Source organism: Amphibalanus amphitrite, unplaced genomic scaffold, assembly GCF_019059575.1.
Source record: "Amphibalanus amphitrite isolate SeventyFive unplaced genomic scaffold, NRLGWU_Aamphi_draft 000027F_arrow, whole genome shotgun sequence".
Classification (NCBI taxonomy): domain Eukaryota; kingdom Metazoa; phylum Arthropoda; class Thecostraca; order Balanomorpha; family Balanidae; genus Amphibalanus; species Amphibalanus amphitrite.
In genome coordinates this window covers 1,089,907-1,109,026 of record NW_024881523.1, presented here as the reverse complement: position 1 = coordinate 1,109,026, position 19,120 = coordinate 1,089,907, and the positions used below count along the sequence as shown (strand labels likewise).

General features: G+C 50.4%; 1 protein-coding gene across 2 annotated transcripts; it reads left to right on the top strand.

Moving 5' to 3' along the window:
• Positions 1 to 660: 660 nt before the first annotated feature.
• Positions 661 to 18,908, top strand: LOC122364404 (glucose dehydrogenase [FAD, quinone]-like). Of its 2 annotated transcripts, none has more exons than XM_043334740.1 (11): positions 661 to 1,584; positions 5,078 to 5,280; positions 6,668 to 6,857; positions 7,146 to 7,280; positions 11,778 to 11,899; positions 12,818 to 12,991; positions 13,418 to 13,571; positions 13,745 to 13,908; positions 15,872 to 16,046; positions 17,176 to 17,398; positions 17,874 to 18,908. In XM_043334740.1, exons 1-11 carry the CDS (start codon positions 1,395 to 1,397, stop codon positions 18,013 to 18,015), a joined length of 1,872 nt encoding a protein of 623 aa, XP_043190675.1. In that variant the 5' UTR covers positions 661 to 1,394; the 3' UTR covers positions 18,016 to 18,908. The 2 variants fall into 2 exon arrangements, with proteins under 2 accessions (XP_043190675.1, XP_043190667.1); XM_043334732.1 differs by lacking the exon at positions 15,872 to 16,046 and adding an exon at positions 14,874 to 15,051 and having other exon boundaries at positions 1,008 to 1,584.
• The last annotated feature ends 212 nt before the right edge of the window (positions 18,909 to 19,120 follow it).

Here is a 19,120-nt window from a genome sequence, read left to right as displayed (position 1 = left end):
AGACCAAGGGACAGTTTTCCAAATGGTTGTTAAGTTCGCCGGGTGCGCTCTTTTTTGAATTGGCTTATGATTTATTTTGTGATAATGGTAGCTAATTGCTACATTCAAAAACATCAAGGTATCGCTCAGTTGTAAGGGAGCAAAGTAAGGAGCTATTTGTCCTTTTATAATTAAAAAATATGTCTAAAAACACTCAACAATAAAGGTTTAAATATGCCATAACTATACCTACTTAAAGATAATATCTTCAGAACTCTTTATCCGCGTAACAAATGCTTTGATAAAATTAAAAAAAAAAACATTCAAAAACAGTCGACAACGTTAGAGGAGAATGGCTGTCGTACTGCAGGACAGGTGACCAAAAGTGTTTTTGGGAGTATTATTCCCTTCTAGCTCCTCCTGAAACCACGATGAAACATTATTGGAACGCTTTTCCCGTTCACTTATGTAATCGTGAGGTATTATATTTACCCCTTTTTTATCCATAATTGTTTAATGCCAATAAAGAAAAATGCCCACGGATATAACAGTTAGAAAGAGCAATACCTACATTGCAATATAATTAATAAATTTGTGTTCAGTTAAACGGCATACCATACCTATCATATGCACTGGCAATCCATCTCGTGAACCGTACAATTATTGTCCTACTTTAGTGTTCCGGGTTTAATGCCCATCCCGCTCAGGACTGGTATCAGCAGGCTGATGTAGAAATTCCCAACAACACCCGACCGGGCCGGCCGGCCGGACGGACGTGTGAATAACCTGCAGGTGCCGAGCGCCGACCGCTCGTGAGCTCAGTTTCGTCACCCGGAGGTCTGCTTCGAACCGGCCGCGATGATCCCCGCTGAGTTCACTGGGTCACTGGGGGTCAGCCGGCGCCCCGTCACTGCCCGGGAGGCAGGCGCGCGCCATCCCCGGCGTTTCACCGGCTCCCGGGGCGGTGTGGCCCTCATCTGCCGGGTCCCTACCGGTGCGGGGTCTGCAGGAGCGCGCCTGGGGCGCTCTGGACACAGGACCGCGCCGGCCCGGGGGCAGACGACGCTGCAGTCCTGCAGCCAGACGTCGTGCGCACGTGTGGAAGCTGCCGACCAAGAGGGCGCGGGCGCGGGTGGTGAAAGTTTTCAGTGACGTAACTGGCGGGCCTGGTCGGCGGCGGCTGCGGCGGCGTGGAGCGACGGCGGCGGCGCCGCTGGGTTAGTAGGCCGGGAGAGCTCCTACCAGCCACGGCTCTCGGACTCGCGCGCCGCGCCGCGACGGCACACAGTTGGCGACCAGCCGTCTGTTTGCGGCGAGCAGGTGACGCCGTGTGTCCGACCGCCGATCAACCGGCCCTCTGGTCACCCTCACCACCACCACCAACTTGTGTGCGTCGTTGAGCGAGTGAGACCGCCATGCCGGGCGTGATCCCCGTGCTGGGAGTGACGGCGACGGCGCCGGCAGCGGCCGCCGCGCTGGCCGTCGGTGTGTGGTTCATGCCGCTGCTGCTCACCGCCATCGCCTACTACCACTACGACCTGGTCGACCCCGAGTCGCGGCCCATCAACAGAAAACAGCTCTATAAGAAATATGACTTCATTATAGGTGAGTGCTCGTGAGCCGATGAACCGTTGAATCAGTGCAACAGCTGTGATTGAATGCGCCATGCTTGTGGTTATTCCGACCATTTGGGCTGAGCGTATGGTTTTCAAGAATGTCACCCCGACGTACCCATGCCCGAAATGAATCGTGCATGAGCGATTGCAGATCCATCGGCGAGCGTTGACCAATATGGTGCACAATACGTGCCTGTGGGGAGGGGAGGGAGTCGTTCTCTGACCAACTCTCTCCTCTCTCGCTTGCTCGCTCGCCCGCTCGCATCAGCTCTGCTGCGCTTGCCGATTTAGACAAATGAAGTTTGCATAAACTTATATTAAACGTCCATTCATGCATATGCTGTTTTTAATACAGCAGCTCTGTTTCCTTGGAGCAAAAACTAACAGTTAACGTTTAACAACAGGTAGTTAGTCATGCTAGATAATTATTAATCGTGACTGTCCTGTACTTTGCCTTTGGGCTTGCCTCCTGCTCGTAAGTCGTATGCAGCACATACATAATAGTTTAATTAGCCATAGTGATTTGTGGTGTCATTTCGGTGCATGATTCGTCGTAACCGGTGGAGAAAATCGAGTTACCCTTCGCCGAGTGATGTGGGCGTGTGTGTTGGTATGTGTGCCAGTGTTAGTGAAAGTGTGCCCGTAAGTGATTCCGTAGTGCGTGGGTGCGTACGATAGTAGGTATGGTCAGGGCTAGGAGCACTGGCGGATCCAGCCGGGTGGGGGTGGGGGTGGGGGGCTCTGGTCTTGGACAGGCAGTTGTTGAAGGAGGCCCAACACCATGCCTCACACTCATCACAGTATATCGTCTTCATGGGATCGACACACGGGTCCCAATTAGTCCGAGAGGCGAGACTCGTAATAATCCGTTGAGGGCCAGGAATGAAAAATTGGATACGTTGAGTGGGAGACGATTAGTGGGGTCAGTAAAACGTTGACTTTTATGACACTGGTTTCACAGTGTACTGTCGGAAGATGACCACTTTGACTTGGGCGCTGTGCCATGTGAAAGAGCCCGCCCACCGTCCAGCGTACTGTTTACTAGGATCTACTATATTTATACGTCCACAATCGTAACCCATCAGTGCGTTACGACGAACATATGTTACCCACGCATGCGTTACACACCGCTGATGACCAGATTATCTACTCTGATAAGAGGCCGCACCCATTCACATGCCTACTCATCTGAGGTGATCTTTCTGATCCGTCTGGCCGACATAGTCTGACCACTGACCGTGACGCTGTGGTGTAGTGGTCCGTTCCAGTTGACTTGGCGAAAGGGGTGAACCCAACCACATGTGGGACGAAGAGGAGTGGATCAGCTGGCACATGGACTGTTTGTTAGTCGAGTAAATCAGGGCTCCGGTCAAGTCGTGGTCGACTGTTTTCATTTAACGGGACTTTCGCGGACTGTTCCACCTTTCTCACTCCAGTCGTCGGGCTTAAGCCTGTCGTTTTGGCTGCAGTAAGACGGGACTTACCTACTTGCAAAGTGCTGCCATGGGATCAGTGCAACAGCGGACTTTCTTCTCTTCAGCATTTACCTACATTCGTCAGGATAGTTAAACGTCTTGTGTTGATGGGAAGCCTGCTAATGTTCTTGTGATTTGTCTGATTACACTTAAGTGAAGAACATTAGCACTTGAGCAGGATGTCCTGTGTGAAACTTTGAAGACGATTATGGCATATTTAAGGATTATCGTTGCAAACGGACTTTCGAGTGTTTTATAATGCACCCATGGGCCATGAGGCGGAGACAAGACCGACCAGCCACCAACCGACCCCCGAAGACCTGCTGCCGGCAGTTGCCACGTGCTGCAGAAACGTGACTCGCGATTTCAGAGGATACCTCTGAAGTCTGAGGGATATCAAAATCCAAGGTGACCTTTCCGGTAACCTCATGTCCCATCTGCGCAACGCAGCGTGTCGAGTGCGATGCACCCAGGATGCAAATTGCAAAAATAATCCTTCTCGCAGCCCGTCTCACGTGGACGGGAGATTAGCGGTGGTGAGTGAGAAGGCCCACCGCCGCGCCGGTCTCGGGCGGGACGGCGCGGCCGCGCGGCTGACCCCATTCCCCGGCCGGTCGACTGGTGTGACCGGTGTGGTGACACGGGCGCATCGTTGTCGCCCTGCCGGATCGGCGCCGTTTCCGCTGCCGGGCCGGCGCTGCGCGATGGGTCAGTCACCACGGGATCAAATCGGCGCGACGGAGCAGACAAGGTGGGATCACTTACCTCCGGATCGCTCGCCGCCGAACCTGTCGCCGTGAGACGGACCTGTCACCACAGGGCTTAGTCACCGGCGGATCAGACACAGTCACCGCCGTGTGGCCCAACATCGTCAGAGCGAGGTCGGATGGATCCGTCATTAACCACACCGACACCGGACACGGCTGCCCTGCCCTCCTCTCACTCGGTCATCCACATCCGGGGGTCCGACCGTCTCCTTGAATGGTGTGTCATTGAAGGAGTGAAGCAAGACCGCTGCCATCGTCACCAAACATGCATTCATGTCTCGCACCTATCGGGATTTGACGCATCTTCTAACCGTTTGTGCGATTCTCTTGAGCCTCTAGCTTCACCAAATGAAGCAAGTAGTCACCACGATCAGCGCCCTGGTTGGCTACATACGAGTAGACACAAACATTCGAGCGCTTACTCTAGATCGACACCAATCTCCGCCTTCTAAACAACCGGTGAGTAATGCTATCAGATAAGACAGTACGTTGTGACATTCATGTGCTTCTGCCTGGATGGCGACCCGGTCGTTAGCATGGAAGAATAGGACATAAAGCCGGGGACAATAGCTCGAGAACACTGGGAAAGTTGGCCGGCTCACTTAACTCAAAGCCGACGTTTGAGCCTCCAGCGCTGAGCCGAGACGCATGTCTACCAGCCAAGACACCAATATGAAACATGCTAATCATCACCACATAGGACTGCAACACGCAGTGTAAGGCCGGGCTGCTGGATGACGTGAAACCGATGGCGAAAGAAGATAATCCAGGCTAATCGCTGTTTTGTCCTATTGTTACCTTCAGGCAACGCGATGACAATGTTCGCTGTCTTCTTTATGGCTTCTTTGATGTAACCGGTGACTGCTGCGGACCCCGGTGTTTTCCAGCGAGTCCTCCGATGATGTGCCCGCTGAAGTTTGTGTGTTCTGATGTCCGCTGTATCCGATGTTTTTCTCGGACGTCTGTGCTGTCTCGGTCGTGTTCTATCGGCTCTCTGACGTAGGTATTTGCTGTCTCGCTGGTTCTGCCGGTCATCTGGTGTATTACCCCCTTCCCCTTGCCTGGCCGTATCCTGACATGGACCATCTGTTGTGTCAACTGTGTGACTGTGACCTGCTGGATCCTCTGACATGCTTACGATCCCACTGTGTTTCCGGTGGCTCTGTCTTGGTCGATCCTAACAGGCCTCCTGTCTCGCCACTCCCTGATGCCTCCTCTAACCTGCCCCCTCCCGTTGCAGTGGGCGCCGGGTCGGCGGGGGCCGTGCTGGCCAACCGGTTGACAGAGAACCCGGCGCACTCTGTGCTCCTGCTGGAGGCCGGCGGTGACGAGACAGAGGTGTCGGACGTGCCGGCGCTGGCCGGCTACCTGCAGCTCAGCAAACTCGACTGGCAGTACAAGACGGAGCCGCAGCCCACTGCCTGCCTGGCCTACATCGGACACGTGAGTGACGATCGTGGGTGGCAGCAAATGAGTAGAACCCACTTAAAAATCGAAAGGCTAATTAAGACACAATTTGACGTCATCGTTAAGTAACAAGAATAATGAAGTGTTTGTCTACGCTGTAGTATTTCAGCTTCAGTTGTGTGTGATACATCGTTGACTGGAGGCTGGGATCATCTATAACCGGTCAGTGAAGATCGCTTGTCGATAACTGACGTGTGTAGAAAGTAAGCAACGTGGAAAGGGCCTCGCTGCGGTCAAGCAGGTTCACTCATGCAGCTCAGATTTCTTCGGTGCATCAGGGAGAGAACTCGTTTCGCGCTTCGTGCCGCTCGTAATTAATTGAATTTTGACATGTCGGCACGGCCAGCCATGCCTGTATTGGTTAACTCTCCGGATGGAGCGGTCTCGGCCTCGACCGGGCGGCTCCGGTCTGACCGGACGCCAGCGGAAGACCGGTACCTACCGCTGGCCAGGTCGGGCCGGTATCAGCTCCAGCGTCACAAGTGGGTCGGTCGGCAGGATGCCAGGCGGCACCGCGCCGCCGGCCCGGCTGCGTGTGAAAGTGCGCCATGTGATGCCTGCCCGCGGCCGGGCCGGTCGCTCGCCGGGCCCAGCAGCCCCCCGTCCTGACAGATACCCGATAGCGCCCGCAAAAAGGGTCACAGGCGTGTCGGGAGCGAGGCCGCCGATGGGTCAGATCAACATCTCCGCACGGGGCCAGCCCGCCGTAGGGTGCGCTCTCTCATTTCGTAGGCAGGCCAGTGTAAGCGTTGCGCATTCTCAAACGCAACCGTCGACGTCCACGCATCCACTGGACATGCCTTTTGGCACGACACAACAGCGCGTGCATTATTCATTCATTAGATAACTGCTCATGAATAGCGCATTCGCTGTGGAAATTTGTTTTAACCTTTTGCTTCAAGTATATCGCAAACGAAATCATAAGTGGCTTCAGCCGCTTAGAAATTTCTTTTCCTGAGATATATTCAACTTCTGTACTTTCAATCATTTTCATTCATGAACTAAGTTGAAAAGATTTCGATTCCTCTCACTGACTAGTTATGAGCATTGACTATGAGGAACATACAAAGCTGGCCTTATTTTAGATCGCATGCAGGTACAAATCATTCGGACGCGCTACAGCCGACAGTGTGCTCCAAGCCCTTTGCCATGGCACGGTTGAAGTCGGTATTTGACCTCTGACATCGAGACTCAATCTGAGGCATCAGTTTCACCGAGCAAAATGTTATAAGCATACAGCAGAACTGGAGTGAAAGCTCACCCCTCACCTTGCCCGGGTGTATTCGCTGTTTATTTATGAATGCTTCATTTGCCTATGCCAGGTGCGACCCTTGAGCTTGATGCAACTAACCCCGTGTTGCAGCGCTGCAACTGGCCAAGAGGGAAAGTGATGGGCGGCTCCTCTGTACTCAACTACATGCTGTACGTGAGGGGTAACCGACTCGACTACGAGCGCTGGCACGAGAACGGCAACTACGGCTGGGACTTCGAGACCGTCCTGCACTACTTCAAAAAGTCCGAGGACAACAGAAACCCCTACATCGCGCAAAACAGTAAGAAACTCGATTGTTCGCGAAGTGATGGTACAGCTATGTTTGACTAGCCGTTTTAAGTGATGATTACAACGCCTAAATACGCAAAATGTTTTGCCGGGGGTCACGCCCGTCTTAAGCATCCGCGATTAGGAATAGCGATTAGCAACCTATCGCAACACTTATGCGGCAATGCCATGGAAAACTGGTCCATATACCACGACGTACTGATTGTAAATTGTCTGCACCTGCCGCGGTGCTATCAGCGCTGGTGCCCCAACACATCTAATCTCCTCTCGTGTCTTACAGAGCGGTTCCACTCTACGGGCGGCTACCTGACCGTCCAGGAGGCGCCCTGGCGCACACCACTGGCCACCGCCTTCGTGTCTGCCGGCGTCGAGATGGGCTACGAAAACATCGACTTCAACGCCCAGCAGCAGACAGGTATGTCGTGGCCTGGGTGACGCAACAGCAGCTGACAGTGGACTGGTAATTGCCTAATTACTGTCCTGGTTTAGTCATTGTCGGTGGTGTCGGCCGTCCACGGCGTGTGTGATGTTATGTAGGACAGTTTCGATCAGTCGCGTCTTCAGCTGTTGTCAGGCATCTTTGAGAACCTAAGGGCAGGTGGAATAGTGGCTTTGTGCCGTCTGGCACGTATTTCAAAGCTTCCGTGGCTGATGGGTACATAATCGATAAATATCCCCTGAGGCTGTCCATATCCCTGAGCGCCAACTATCGAGCCGGGTAGTTTGTTGAATCTGAGAAGTTGTGTTATTACGAGCGACCCCGAAGTAAGTTCGCCCCGATATATCGGAAACCCCGAGTATGATCGACAACCAGACCCAGTCGTGCGGACGCATTTTGCACGCTAATAATTTTGCAACCACCCTACGGATTGACAAGCGACTTTCACTGTCGGTCCCATTCAGTGCAACATGGGTTACGGATGCTATCATTGCAAACCCATTGCATATCGTTGGCGAGTATACAATATACATACGGTATACAGTGACACACTATATACAGTATCGTGCAGTGCAAGAGGCACTGTCGCGCACCGCACGGGAGGGATTGGAAGACTGCGATGCTGCATAGCAATGTAACAAGCAAACCGGTGGAATGCAGATTTCTTATGTAAATTCCTTGTAGCGCGTCCCATTTTCTCGTTAGAAATGCAAGGTGCAGCTCCACTAAATGACTGACGTTTTTATGTAAGGTTAAATGCAAGCTAGGAAATATGTTAAATAGACACTAAAAATATTTGATGTATGGTCTTAGTTTTAAATCCACTTCCCCAATTAAGGCGTTGCCTCGTCTTTGTCGGTAAAGCGGAAACACCGGCGTAATGCCGATATTTTCCGTCATTCATACACCCGCCTCGCATGAAAGTCAGTATTGACCGTAGTGAAATTTCGGCTCAAACCAGATGACGCCTCATTTGGAGATCATTATTTGGAAAGGCTGTTTACCGTCTAGAGAGGCCCAGCCCTCGGGTATTCCCAGGCCCTCCGCTCTCTATCCGGTGGCCTTGTGATTGCCTCCCGCCCACCTGTGTACCCGGCCGAGGGATCAGTGGCCGCGACCGTCCTTGGCCGTCTCTGTGCGTGCCCTCTCACCGCCCATCAGCCCCACACCGTCCTTCCAGTGCCGTGAGAACCGACCCGTCACCGGCCGAAAGAGGTCACCGGCCGACGCCCCGAGAATTACTCCCGCGCCATTATCCTCTCCCCGAAAACAAGCCGCACTGGAGTGACAGGTGCATGACCATAAGAGCGCCCTCCGATCGGCCAACAGACGACATTATTGCGACCGCTTCAGATCCGAGCAGCTGTCCATCAAAGGGGCCTGTCCCTCAGACATCTCCAAATCTCTGGAAAAATACTTTCATTTTCACCGGTGTTACCCTAACGTTCACCCTTTCACGAGATGTCAGATGTGAAATCAAGACGTGGTGATAAGTAGGCTCAACCATCATGCCAAACGGTTGACAAATACCTACTTGTGTGTGGTTCACAGTAATGGCCTTGAAGTTTGTACAGACATGCCAGGTAACTGCTAAATTTAGATTCCCTGTAGTCAGTGTTATTGTGCTTCAAACGTTTATTTTTGGCAGATATCCCACTAAATTAAATCGTGGAGTCACGAATTTCAAGTCGTTATCCAATAATAATTCGCTTGATCACGCAGGCAATATTCATTCCGTTAGCCGCCAACACATATGAGTCAACCTGTATTACGTAAAATTAAATGACGAAGGGACTAAAAGACAAATCGTGAATCAGCTCTGAGCTCGAAAAGTATGCGAAATGAGGTCAATCTTGAGTCACGGCAGTTACCTACCCTTGAGCGTGTGAGTGAGATCGAAAGCTATAGAAGCGCAGCCTGCTAAGCGATATTGAAGGGCATGGCAAGACCAATCAGAAAAAGCAAATCACTTCAAGCCATGCGCATGACTCGATCGGAAAAGAGATCGCCATACCCTATTTTTCATCGACGTGTCGTAACCCTCGCCTGACCATGTGAAATTGGTATCGATCGTTCCGATAATTTTCGCCGAAAGTCAATAATGAGCACGGCCGCGAGTACGGCCCAATTGGAGGAGGTTCCGCGTGCCGTATTGTGCGCGTGGTCTGCGCGCTGGGAAGGGAGCGTGCTCGCGCGGGGCCAGTTCCGCTCTGCGGAGCGCCGCTTTCCACCGCGCGCCGCTGGCTGACGCAACGCGGCCCGGTGTGGGCCGGCCCATCTGCTGCCGCCACTGGCCGACTGGACAGCGGGCACACGGCGAGCAGGCAGTCGGCGGCGACACTGGCCGCGGAGAAACCGTCAGCCGAGAGCGGCGGCACGCGCCGGCCGGGCACCGCCGCGCGGGCCGGCACAGACGGAACGGGCGCGCCCGAGCCGCGACCGGTCCTCATGGGGCACCGGTCGGGGCTTTTCACTTTCTGGCAATATCGATACGCGACCTCAGACCTGAAGCCTCTTGCACCAAAATACCTACCTAGGTAGAATCGGCAAAATACCTACCTAGTAAAACTACCTACGGCGGTAACTTCTCTTGCACCATCCTACCTACCTACCTAGGTAAATTTGACAGCTCGCGTTTTTAGGATTTGTTTTGATTGGCTGTTTGGCGACGAATTATTTGTGGGCGCAAACAAATAGTAAGTAAAGAAAACATTTAAATGGATATTGTTTTTACTAATATACATTTTGGTATTATGAAATCATTTCTCATTTACGTAAATACCAATAGAAATTATTTTGATATTAAATTACTTGAACAAATGAGCTTCGTTTCCATGGCAACGAGTGAGTCTTCAACCTGGCTGTTCTATTACGGAGGGTTATCGCCTTGGTACGGAGAAGCACCTCTGTGAACCCGTGGAGTATTTGGTCAATTATATTATTATTCACTCATAAAACATTGATTTATCATTGTCTAAACATTTTGTAATGCCTAATTTACATAAAAATACCCGTGGATTATCATGTATTGTGCCTATTGTTACTAATTGAATCATTTTACCTAAGGTTTTGCTAGTTATTTTTGAAGCCCGCGTTTACCGTCAAACCGTCCAAAATTCCTCCGCGAGTACTTCTTTCCGGCTTTCGGTGCAAGAGGAAAACAGCCGGTCGGACTTTAACAATTGGTAAGTTCTTATGCCGCTTGGTAGAATTTCTAGGTAAATTTTCACGGTAGCGTTTTTCGGTAGGTAGTTTGGTGCAAGAGAATCAAGGTAAAATCTGAATTTACCTAGGCAGGTAGTTTGGTGCAAGAGGCCTCTGTTTGATTATTTGCTGATTAGGGCTGCCCAGTTTCTACTGGCCGACTAACAACTGGCTTTTAGGCTATGATAAATAAATCAGACGCTGCTGGTAAACCAAAGAGAATTGCATGAGTAACAGAATGCAGCGACACTTACGGATGTAGAAAACAAAAATGGGTCGGAAGTCACTGTAAATCCGAGAGCCGCTTTATCCCTACTCTCACATGTTGCAGATTAGTCTGAGTTTTGTATCGTCTTTTCTTTTCCATTCATGGAACGAACGGCTCTGAACCGTGTATATCTCCAGCATCTTGCCTTTTACGAGAGTGCAAGGATTACTGAATGTCATAAATCCCCTTTCTTCTTATGAAACGTTGGTACTGGACCATGCCCATGCGACACAGAAACGTTGAAGCAAAAAAGATGCCACATCTTTATGCTTGTTATCCTCGTATGCTCCAAAAAAGAGTCATTTGTTTCAATTGTCGCTTGTAAAACATCGTTCATATGAATCAGCTGTGCTAAAATGCATCTAACGATTCAGCGCTATGTAGGCCAGCCCCTTTGAGCGTAGGAACATGGGTTTAATCCAAATACACGCGGTTGAGGATTCGGACAGTGGCATGTCCGAGTGCACGGCCTCGTTTCATGTCCCAGAGCAGCCCTCCAGGCGAACCGAGAAATCGCGATAGTAGCCGCAGCGTGTGTGGACTGGTGTCACATGGGCATGGTGATAGAAAGCTCGCGGCGAAGGCTGTCGCGCTTGACGGATGACGGAAATGCTGAACCACTGCTGTGAATGTATGATTTATGGCCATGTGTGATGACGTGTGAATGTACGACCACGTACTCTCAATGTGTATGCCCACGATCTGAAAAGTCAAAAAGCCGTTCTCATGCATATGTGTATAGGAATGGTTTTCATTCATCATTTTTTCGGGCTAATTACTGCCACTTGTTCAGCATTGGATAAGCTGCGACGTTCACCTATAAGACGTCGAATAAGATTGATACTGAGAAGAGCTCATAAAGGCACATTACTAAAGCTATCATAACGGGCATTTGATGTTGACGGCTGACGCGGTCGGCAGAGTGGCTGCTGTTGACAGGTGGTTGACGGCTGCGCTGTGAGGTGTGACATCTGAGATCTGACTGTGGACTATTTCCGCAGGTTTCATGATACCGCAGGGTACCATCAGGCGAGGATCCCGCTGCAGCACGTCCAAAGCGTTCATCCGCCCCGTGCGGCTGCGCAAGAACCTGCACACCGCCATGCACTCGCATGTGACCAAGGTCAGTTTTGTGAAACTTGTGATGTAATTAAATGTAAAGTTTTTACATTAGTTGTGTGCAATGTGACCTTTGATTGTCTTAGGGTCTCTCAACCAAAATTGAATTTTTAGAATGTCCACTTCATGCTTTCTTTCGCAAACACAGCGAGAGCGTGAATGGGCTTATCATTCATCAGTAATTAAGACGACCTTCGTAGGACACAGATTGAGACGTTCCAAGCAAGGGGGCAATAAATCCTTAGATCTAGCTGGGCGCGATGCGCGGGTTATTTACACGCTGTTTTCCTCGTGCCAAACACGCTCATTATTCATACATGTGAATGTAACAACACTGCGATATGAGCCACTAAGCTATTACATTGTGGAGTAAATGTAGCATGCAGACATTAGCCGTTGTTTATACAAGGCAGCGTAATAGCGGCAGGGCCCAGACTGTCAAAGTGTGGCGCCCACTAAGCGCGGTCTGATCAGCTCGCACCAGGTCGGCACGCGCAGTCACCGGCACTTAGCCGACCGCCCCGGGCGGCGCGCGATGACTAGCTGTTAAGCTGCAGCCCGCGAGGCGCGTGGCGGTGGCAATGACCGCGTCTGGAAACCCGTCCCCCGTTAGTGGCTCTGACCGGTGGCCACGTGTGGTCGTCCGAACCGCTATCCGGAGAGGTCGCTGATGAGATCTATTACCCTGTCATTTGTGGGAGATGGTGTCCTAATGTCTTCTCTCACGGACGCAATGCTTACATGTGTGGTGGTTTCTCATCCGACCTTTACCGTTTTTCATAAGTGCTGGACACTTTCGAGTCTGTATCATTCGCAGTTATGTAATCGGCTTCGCTGTCTTAGCCTTGAGCTGGTAGCCGTGCTTTCCAATATTCTCTTTGTATCAGGCATTTAAACGAGTTTTTCCCTTCTGTCACACCAGGTGCTGATTGATCCTGACACCAAGCGGGCTTACGGCGTGGAGCTGGTCCGCTACAAGAAGCGCTATCACATCTACGCCAAGAAGGAGGTGATCCTGTCGGCGGGATCGCTCAACTCTGCCCAGCTGCTCATGCTGTCCGGTATCGGACCTGCCTCACATCTGTATGAGCACGGCGTGAGTATTCCACATAACACGGCTAGCGATAGCGAGATGCTACGGCTGTTTCTGACGATTGGGGTTATCGTAACGGTGATGCATTTTGACACTCATAAAAAAGGAATGATAAGATTTACGAAAGGGAAGTAAAGAGGGCGGTTATTGCCCCCCACTAGGAGCACGCAATTTACATAACTACCACAGGGAAACTTGTTTAACGGATTAACTAGATAGGCAAGTGCAGCTTGTTTCACAAGCGATCATTATAAATTAAAAACTTACCTAGCGGTTTGGTGGAATTTACATTATGCAGATTAATTACTTCTCGGTTAGCTGCACAGCAAATACCGACTGCTGAGGCATGCTACGCACTACGCAGTCTAGTGCGGGTAGCTTTGCCGTTAGCTGATAGCATCATCTCAGTGTCGTCTGCCTGTTTTGCAGATTCCCGTGATCCAGGACTTGCCGGTCGGCTACAACCTCCAGGACCACATTGGAACCGGCGGCATCGTGTTCTTGCTGAACAAGCCCATATCGCTGGTACAGACCCGATACGAGAACATCCCGAGTATCCTGAAATACGCCATGTTCGGATCAGGTGAGATGTCATTTAAATCGTATTTAGACGGCGTCAATATCTAATTGCTTGCTGTCATCGTCCAGCAAATGTGTTTTATATTAAACTTGAACGCAAGTCTACGGCTCCTCGTTGGTTTATTTTCAGAGCGATGCTCGCTTCTACCGCTTTATCATAGTTTCCCATTTTCTCAGGACCGCTGACGGTGCTCGGCGGCGTGGAGGGCCTTGGCTTCGTGAAGACAAAGTACGCCAACCAGTCGCAGGACTGGCCGGACGTAGAGTTCCACTACGTCAGTGGAACGCCGGCCTCCGACGGCGGCAGGCAGATCAGGAAAATCCAGGGTCTCTCTGAGGAGGTGAGCTGAACAGATACACACATCCGTACGCACGAACACGCGCCTTTACACTTGGAATTCCAACCCATCAGTCTTGAATGGCTCAATAACATTATGAGCAATGCCTACCTACATCGATCATCTCATTTGCCAACATTGATTTATAACTCGCAGTTATCATGGAGAGCAAGAGAATCTTTCAACTTATACATAAACGCAAGAAAATGTTTACTGTTGACGATCGTTGACATTTCGGAAAATGGTATAGCAAAGTTTGATATTTTACTTCATTATCATCTAGCACCGTAAAACCCCTGTTTCAACAATTTACGAACTAAAAATTGCCAGAACTTTCTTATTAATGCAAATTAAGATACGTCCGGTGTGTGTACGATGTCACGGTGTGTACTTCTGAATGCTTAGCTTGCGAGTATAGCCGTTATAATTGATGTCAATGTTAGGCATCGTACGAGTATGTGGTCCATAGATCATTTAGACCGGTCTTGAATGCATGCGTACGTCATTCACCATTCTGTTCTTACTAAGCTCATTTGCTGCTCTTTGATGTTTGAGAGCACGTACTAAATGGATGGTACGACCGTATGATTCAGTACAATCTATCTTGCTTTTACATTGCTCATTTGCCAATGCATTTTCTCCGTATTTCGTATGTATGAGCCAATGTGATGTTTGCTCTGTTTGCAACTGAATCTTGTCATTAGTGTAATTGAGGTAAAATAGGCCTCTTTCCGTTTATGACTACTGGCTACCGTCTGTGGTTAGTTCTCACCATTTATGATCACCTCCTGTTTATGAACTCTTCTCCCCGCTTCTGATCGCCTCTTCCCCTTTACGATCTTCTCTCCCTCTCTGTCCCCATTTATGACCCCCTCCGTCCTTGTCCGTGTCCACCCTCCACTCCGTTTCGGCCCGGTAGCGCCGTAGTGACGTGTCCCGGCCGCCGGTCCGCCGCGCGTCTCCTGCAGGCCTGGCGCGGCTTCTTTGCACCGCTGTCGTTTCGGGACGGGTTCTCGATTCTGCTGTGCCTGCTGCGGCCTCGCAGTCGTGGTCGCGTCAGCCTGCGCTCGGCACGGCCTTTCGACAAGCCACGCATCGTCACCAACGCGTTGCAGGACCCGCACGACGTTCGCACTCTGGTGGAAGGTTGTCAGCCCCTGTCATCCCACCGTGCACCGATTCGGCTCAGCAGATGGCAGATATGACCTCTACCGGTGGTTTTTTCGTATCTTGCATCGATTTCAATAGCTGCCCGAATCTAGCTGAATTCTCTCTGATGATGCCCGTTGCATGAAGCTGCTTTAAAATCCGGACTGTGCTCTCGCAACCGGAATCGGTTGAGACCTGCCTGTCGAATGTCGATGCATCCCAACATAATAGTGTTAGTCGCACAACACATCACACATTCTACGGTGGCTGGCTCTAGATTGTAGACTACAGCCTATATGCATTATGCAATGAGCGTTAACTCTAAAGCTGGCACGTCGTTTCGAGTTCGAATGATGTTGACTTTTCCAGGGGCTCGTCACTGACCGGACAAATAGCAAGTGACGGTTCCCAATGCGCCATCTACCGGCGCTAGGCGACGAAAAGGAGCTGTTATAGCTAATCACTCACGCTTCTCTACTTCCAGTAAACGACGACGTGTCCTGACCATTTGACGTTCTATTTTTAGGTGCAGAAATTTTTTATAATTTGAACCCAATAAGAATCGTCTCGAACACCCAATTAACCTAATACCTTCTCCTTTTCCTAATCTGCCTTTTCCTAACCTTAGATAATTGCTTTTATTCTGACGCCCTCTTTTCAGGCAAACGTCTAGCTCTCCCGCTATCGCTTACTGATTCTCTTTTTATTCTCAGCTTGCCTCCCTCCTCCGCGTTGACCTCGGACACTGTTCATGGCTGACCATTTCTCTCTTTCTCTCTTTCTCTCTTTCTGCGCGGTTGCTCTGGGCGGCCTGTAGACGTGGCAGATGTTCAAGCCCATCCTGTTCCGCGACTCGGTGACCATTGTGCCGATGCTGCTGCGGCCGGCCTCCAAGGGCGTCGTGCAGCTGCGCTCGTCCAACCCGTTCGAGCCGCCGCTACTCATCCCCAACTACCTGACTGAGGACATTGACGTTAAAACCATGGTCGAAGGTACGAGGATAGACAGCCCCCGGGAGCTCTAGGGCTGCTAAGTACTGCTGTTGAAAAGAAACGTCCCACCTTCTTCGAGGGAAATAGGATTAAAAGCAGTCAAGTTAAATTGCAAATCGCGATTCTGATATTCAGTAAGTTGGGTAATGAATAATAAAGATTTCATCGTTTTCTGGTGAGATAGCTGTGCTTCCTTGTTTTTTTCCGAGGTCAATAATTGCTGCTAGAACTTATTTCCCGAATAGGAGGGTGAGGCGTTTCCTTTATGCACCAGTCCTACGAAGCAGCGTTGTTTATTGTTTCTTATCTGTTTGTGAGGGCACCCTTTTAGCTCTGTTATGTTCTCTCAGATCTGTTGATGCGTTCTAATAGATGAAGCATGTTATGCCTTCCATCATGTAGATACTGAACCACTAATATATGTCTGGTTATGTTTCCCAAGCCATTTTTTACTTTATTTTGTATTAGGAGAATACCGTTTGTTATTCATTTTCAAAAGTTTTGTCGGAGGAATAATGGTCCGTGTTGGAATCTTATTATGTCACGCAATTATTAAATACTTACAACTAATATGCTCAGCTTCACTAATCATTACATATACCGACTAATATTTTGCTTAATAACATCATAATGTCGCTCGCTATGTAGAAGAGTTATCTGTCTAAATTTCCAATTGGCAACAAGCTCATGTCATGTCGACCAATCAGACTAAGCTGTGGTCTCCAATGTCCTTAGCTGTAGCAAAATTAGTTTTGAACTTTATGAATTTTTATGCTAAAGAAATGTACGAAAACTCTTCTACATAATTTAAGTACCTAAACTACGCAAATCTAGACGGCATTCATAGAAGCCGTAATGCAACTAAAAATAAGCTCCAATGCTTTGGAACGGTTCTGTCCTAAAATGCGCTTACCGCTTCTACTAACATTATGTGTCGATATTTAGCTGTTACTCTGTCTAAGGTCGCCTTACATTACAGAGTAATGAAACTCTCGTCATGTAACATTTCTTTTACGTTCATGATAGCTAACGAGAAAGAACATTTATGTTTGAGTTCACTGCCCGACACTACAATAGGTACGTCAGTCTAACGAACCCCCTCCCTCCTACCCCTCCGCCACCCACCCAGGTATCAAGATTGCCGTGGCCATCGGCGAGACGCAGGCGTTCAAGCGGTTAGGCGCCGAGTTCTACAAGGTGCCGATGCCGGGCTGCATCCACACGGCTCTGTGGACCGACGAGTACTGGGAGTGTCTGGCTCGCTACTACACCAGCACCATCTACCATCCGGTGGGCACGGCCAAAATGGGGCCCTACTGGGACCCAGAGGCCGTGGTCGACCCAGAGCTCAGGTGAGACAGAGCTGACGGCAACTTGGTTCAGTGCAATGTGCTCGCAGGAGCGAGGGTGCCCCGTTTTATAAATACCTTACCGGGCGAGGCTTAATTTCGACGGCCCCGTTAAAAAGATGTTTGAAGGTATCACTATTTCTTTTCTTCTCTGAGGTTGTCGGCCTGCCGCTTCACATTTGTGTGTGTTAAGTGCACTTGTTATGTCTGGTTACGGATAATGGACGTAATATAACTTCATTACTCGTCAAACGGTGAAATATTTCTTCATTCCGCAACCGTGTAGGGATTCTTCCCGTTTTCTGTACTATTCTCAGTCCGTAAATCCAGTAAGGTCCTTGATCAGTAACCCTCACCTTCGTTCATCAATGAGATGAACGATCGTTAAATCAACGACTCTGCCATTAGTAAGATCCCAGGTCAGTACTCTGACTATTGATCTTTGACTGACACTAACTCTGCCCTCTGCCTCTCCCAGGGTATACGGCGTGTCCGGGCTGCGAGTGGTGGACGCCTCCATCATGCCGCAGCTGGTCAACGGAAACACCAACGCCCCCACCATTATGATCGGAGAGAAGGCCTCCGACCTCATCAAAAAGTTCTGGAGCGACCAGCACTGATGACTGCTCTGTGGGGTCGGTGGGCTCTCACCGGTCCCTGGGGATAGACTTTTCTGTGACTTACCCGGCCGACGGGAGGGCGGAGTGCGTCCGTCTCCTGTCTGAGGGCGACCCGTGCCGGGTACCGGTCACGCCGGACTGTGAATTACGGGTGGACGCAGCGACTCCTGGGTGCTGCTCCGGCGCCGCGCAGCGCCGGCGACTCGCGTCCCACTCTAGTGCCATTCCCAGTGCTCAAACGGGCCGCTGCGTGTGCCGTGATCTCGCGTCACGAGCGGTCGGGCCCGGCCCCGCCGCCCGGCGCGTCGGGGCGCTCTGTCGCAGAGCACAAATCAAAACGGTTCATTGTTCGGTATCGGCGTCCGAGAGTAGCGGCCCGAGCTGGCCCCGCGGTCGGCGCGTTCTCTGAGAGGGGAGCGCGCCGTCGCTGCCATAATGGCGCCAGCTGGTAGTGTGAGCACGCGTCCTCAGCAGCAGTAGTAATTTATTATCGCTAGATTAGTTGCAGATCATGATGTGCCGTAACTGCTTATTTGCTGCTTTTGTGATAATGTGGTATTAACATTATTGCTGGCATTGTAGTTTAAGTGAAAGAGTTGTACACCTTTCAATGTCCGCATGTTTTAGCATGATGGAACTGAACTACCGTCGGCACTGGTCGGCCCGCTTTACGCCTTTGTGTGTGCGAGTGAGCGAGTGAACTGTGCGAGCGAGTGAGTGCTGGCAAATTGCGTTTCCTATTTATTATTATATTTATGCTCAATGTGCGTCGCATGCTTCCAGTTCATCGTCATGTGCTCGGGCTAGCTACCATGTGTAAATGGGGAGGGGAACGAAATGGACCGACATATCATGTGTATTACTTTCTTGGAAGAATACAATTCCGGGGGAGAGTACTTCGTTTTATAAGTTGATATGTGACGTGACTTACCACCTTGCCGTGAGAGGCTTTCTTAAATCAGTTCCCTGCAATATCTCAGCAGGCAATGGTATGGTTTTTCTACCTTTACAGCGTGCCTTTGAATGGTAACTGCAATTAATTTGTTCACACAAAGGTACCAGCAGGGGAAGGGATAGCACCCCTGGTAAATTTTCGTTACACTGT

Coding starts and splice junctions, on each gene's coding strand:
- LOC122364404 (XM_043334732.1), top strand. CDS start 1,395: ATGCCGGGCGTGATCCCCGTGCTGGGAGTGACGGCGACGGCGCCGGCA. Junction 11,900..12,817: donor TGCACTCGCATGTGACCAAG/GTCAGTTTTGTG, acceptor CTGTCACACCAG/GTGCTGATTGATCCTGACAC. Junction 12,992..13,417: donor CACATCTGTATGAGCACGGC/GTGAGTATTCCA, acceptor CCTGTTTTGCAG/ATTCCCGTGATCCAGGACTT.